Source organism: Triticum dicoccoides, chromosome 7A (genome assembly GCF_002162155.2).
Source record: "Triticum dicoccoides isolate Atlit2015 ecotype Zavitan chromosome 7A, WEW_v2.0, whole genome shotgun sequence".
NCBI lineage: Eukaryota > Viridiplantae > Streptophyta > Magnoliopsida > Poales > Poaceae > Triticum > Triticum dicoccoides.
In genome coordinates, this window is record NC_041392.1 from 715,479,388 (window position 1) to 715,483,474 (window position 4,087).

The following is a 4,087-nucleotide window of genomic DNA, read 5'->3' on the forward strand; positions in this document are numbered from 1 at the left end:
TGACATTCTTCCTTGGCTTGAAATGCACCACATCTCTACTACTACATGGACGGTGAGCGCTTCGGTCAAAGAATGGTGGGACAACAACCTTCAGATTCGACTCGGCTCTCCCAAAGCCCTTGCCTCATTGATGATGCTCATCTCTTGGGAGGTTTGGTCCGAGAGAAACGCTAGAGTCTTCCGCAACGTGGCGGTTCCATCGGTGGTCATCAACAATAAGATCAAGCATGAGGCGTCGCTTTGGGCTTTGGCGGATGCCAAGCACTTGAGTATTGTAATGCCGCGAGAGTAATTTTTCTTTGTCTACCGCTTGCGGCTTCTGTCTAAAACCTTCTCCCTTAATTAATGAAATGGCAAGTCTTTTGCCTCGTTTTAAAAAAAAATTGGCCTGGTAATATTTGGCCACCCCACGAAACCCAAAATAAGCACAACTCAGACCCCTGAGGCATGCGGTTGCGGCCGGATCAACCCGCTCCTTGAGTTTTGCTACACCTACAAAGGATTACAAGGGGAGTTATGTGATGATTTGTCGGTGTTTAATTGAGCTTTAGTGGAGGCGCATAGCCGGTTAAGGTGTAAGGGACATTCGTAGGCTACATAAGAAGTTTACGTATGTCTAGCATTTTCGCCCTCTTCTCTTCCATTCCTCCTTGGAGAAAATCGACCTCCTCCGGTCGACGAGGTAGCGCATAACTGGAATCTCGCAGGTGATGGCGCAAGGGCCTCCTACTCCTAGTTAGACCTGGCCATGGGCAGCCCGGCCCGGCCGGCCCAAAAAAGCCCGACCCGGCCCGGCCCGAAGCTACTCCCGGGCCGGGCTCGGGCCTAGATTTTGAGCCCGGTTGCCTGGCCGGGCCGAGCCTGGGCCCGGCATTTTTACAGTTTTCTAAAGGGGCCCGGCCCGAGGCCCGAGGCCCGGCGGGCTTTTGCATGTTCGGGCCGGACTTGGGCCCAAAAACTAGGCCCGATGGCTGGGCCGGGCCGGGCTCGGGCCTAGGTTTTTTGGCTCGGGCTTGGCTAGGCCCGGCCCGAAGCCCGGCCCGGCCCGATGTTTGGCCAGGTATACTCCTAGTCTTCGGTTGATAGCACAAGAGAGCAGCTAGGGCGCGCCCCTTATCCGCAACAGTTCCCTTTGGACTACCGACGAAGCAATGGTACAAACTATATGTTGGGGGCCTTTTTTGCGTTCTTACTTTTTATTTGAACGATGGCAGCGATAATTATATATGTTGGAGATGCTCTGAGATTTGAGTATTTTTGAATAGGAGAAATTCAGCGAACCAATCTCTAGTTAGATGGTTAGGGGAACAGTGGTATTCTAGTCCATCAGTTTTCAAGTCATGGTGCTCGCATTATCATGCATTTATTTCAGGATTTTTTGACAATGCGCGTTTAGTGGGAGGAGAAGTTTCCATCGACTACAAGGCTTCCATGGCAACTTCATCAATCTCAACATGATATTCCAGCTCAGTTTCTTGAATATGCTCGTAGAGGTAGGATGTGCGTGTGTATTTATAAGGATAGGTGTACACCCGTATATATGAGTGTGTCGAAACAAATGCATGGCCGGGCTTTTGTCCATTCCTCCACTCGCATCTTTGATTTCATACCTAGGTCGCATGTTCTTTGATGCTCACAGCAAACCATGGAGTGTACCGCCCGTCTATATATGAAGCCGCACACTGATTGGTCAATGGCATCACGAAAATGGAGGACGCCGTGTACCTCGTCCTGGCCCTCGCGTCGCTGCTCGTCGTGCTGATCGCCAGGCGGTGGAGGCGCAGCCCGGCGGACGGCGAGGGCAAGCTGCGGCTGCCGCCAGGGCCGTGGACGCTGCCGGTGATCGGCAGCATGCACCACATCGCCGGGGCGCTCCCGCACCAGGCCATGCGCGACCTGGCGCGGCGGCACGGGTGGCCCGTCATGCTGCTCCGGCTCGGCGAGGTGCCCACGCTGGTGGTGTCGTCCCGGGAGGCCGCGCGCGAGGTGATGAAGACCCACGACGCCGCCTTCGCCACGCGCCCACTGAGCTCCACCGTGCGCGTGCTCACCAACGGCGGCCGGGACATCATCTTCGCGCCCTACGGGGAACACTGGCGCCAGATGCGCAAGATCGCCGTTACGGAGCTCCTCACGGCGCGGCGAGTGCTCTCCTTCCGTGCCATCCGAGAGGAGGAGGTCGGCGCCATACTCCGGGCCGTCGCGTCGGCCGCCGGGGAGGGGGAGACGATCGACATGCGCGCGCGGCTGTCGGTGCTCGTGGCGGACACCACGGTGCGCGCCGTCATGGGCGACCGGTGCAAGGACCGCGACGTGTTCGTCCGGGAGCTGGACCGCTCCATCGGCCTAGCCGGCGGGTTTAACCCGGCCGACTTGTGGCCGTCGTCGCGGCTCGCCGTCTGGGCCAGCGGCGCCGTCCGCCGCGCCGAGGAGTGCCGCGACATCGTGTTCGGGATCCTGGACGGCATCATCGCTGAGCACCAGCAGAGGATGGGCACCGTCGACGGCGACGACGAGGACCTCATCGACGTGCTCCTGAGGGTGCAGAATGACGGCAGCCTCCAGCTCCCTCTCGACATGGACTCCATCAAAGCCGTCATCTTCGTAAGCAACCTCCAACGCGTACATAGTATCTCGCTCTGCCATGTCATCAGCGCGCACTACACTAACCGTTTCTTTCTCGCGCGCATATATAATATACGCAGGACATCTTCGGCGCCGGCAGCGAGACATCGGCGACGACGCTGGAGTGGATAATGGCGGAGCTGGTGAAGAACCCGAAGGTGATGAAGCGGGCGACGGCGGAGGTGCGGCGAGCCTTCGAGGCCGGCGGCAAGGTGGTGGAACAAAAGCTCGGCGAGCTGGTGCCATACCTGCACCTGGTGATCCGGGAGACGTTCCGGCTGCACGCCCCGGTGCCGCTGCTGCTCCCGCGGGAGTGCCGGGAGGAGCCGGCGTGCCGGGTGGTGGGCTACGACGTGCCGCGGGGCACGCAGGTGCTGGTCAACGTCTGGGCGCTGGGCCGCGACGAGCGGTACTGGCCCGACGCGCCCGAGGAGTTCCGGCCGGAGCGGTTCGAGGCCGAGGGTGGCGGGTCGGCGGCGGGGGTGGACTTCAGGGGCGCGGACTTCGAGCTCCTGCCGTTCGGCGCCGGGAGGAGGATGTGCCCCGGGATGGCGTTCGGGCTGGCCAACGTGGAGCTGGCGCTGGCCAGCCTGCTGCTGCACTTCGACTGGGAGGCGCCCGGCGTGGCTGACCCGGCCGAGTTCGACATGACCGAGGCGTTCGGCATCACCTCGCGGCGGAAGGCCGGCCTCCTGCTCCGCCCCGTCCTGCGCGTGCCCGTCCCCGGTGTCTAGCTAGTTGATTCACGTGCATGTGTGTACTCCCTCGGTACTTAAAAGAGTGTATTTTCAATTTTATTAAAGAGTCAAACTATCTCAAAGTTTGATCAAGTTTGTACAGAAATATAACAATGTTTTTGAAAATAAATAGTTATATATAATGAAAATATATTTTATCATGAATCTAGTGCTATTAATTTAATGTTATAAATGTTAGTGTATTATTGTATAAATATGATCAAACATTAAAAAAATGAATTTTCAACAAAGTTGGCAGTACACTCTTTAAAGGATGGAGGAAGTATGCGAAAAACAAGCGATCGTCAATGTATTTGGTTGGTTCAGTTTGTGGTTGTTGAATCTACTTGACAGTGTGATGTAAAATAACGGGAGATGGACTTGTTAAAAAAAAGACAAGTATGATTTTTCTAGCAGGCCCGGTTTCTACCAGATAGTGGGATGGCGCATATTTCGTTTGGGGATGTGTGCATGTATCGCTCTATTATGGCAATATCACATATTGTGTGACACATACACATCATACTACCTTCTCTTTTCTTCAATCAAGTTAATTTTTTATCCATCTTGTGTGACATGTGGGACAGCTAGCGAGGAAGCCTCACAATAGAGTGACCGGCGGGTATGTTTGAAGTAAAAAAGTAGTATTACATCCCATCAACCCATACTTTTCAGCCTGATTACATAGTTTGTAGTATCAATTATATCTTTTGAAGAAAATATCA

At 55.4% G+C, this 4,087-nt stretch overlaps 1 protein-coding gene across 1 annotated transcript; it reads left to right on the top strand.

The window, feature by feature from the left end:
• Positions 1-1,707: 1,707 nt before the first annotated feature.
• LOC119334538 (dolabradiene monooxygenase-like) lies at positions 1,708-3,372 on the top strand. The gene is made up of 2 exons (XM_037607086.1): positions 1,708-2,604; positions 2,706-3,372. The coding sequence occupies exons 1-2, from the start codon at positions 1,708-1,710 to the stop codon at positions 3,357-3,359; spliced, it is 1,551 nt and encodes a 516-aa protein (XP_037462983.1). The 3' UTR covers positions 3,360-3,372.
• Positions 3,373-4,087: the final 715 nt, after the last annotated feature.

Excerpts from the sequence above, each read along its gene's own strand:
- LOC119334538 (XM_037607086.1), top strand. The coding sequence starts at position 1,708 with ATGGAGGACGCCGTGTACCTCGTCCTGGCCCTCGCGTCGCTGCTCGTC. Across the intron at positions 2,605-2,705 it reads CCATCAAAGCCGTCATCTTC|GACATCTTCGGCGCCGGCAG; the intron begins GTAAGCAACCTC and ends TAATATACGCAG.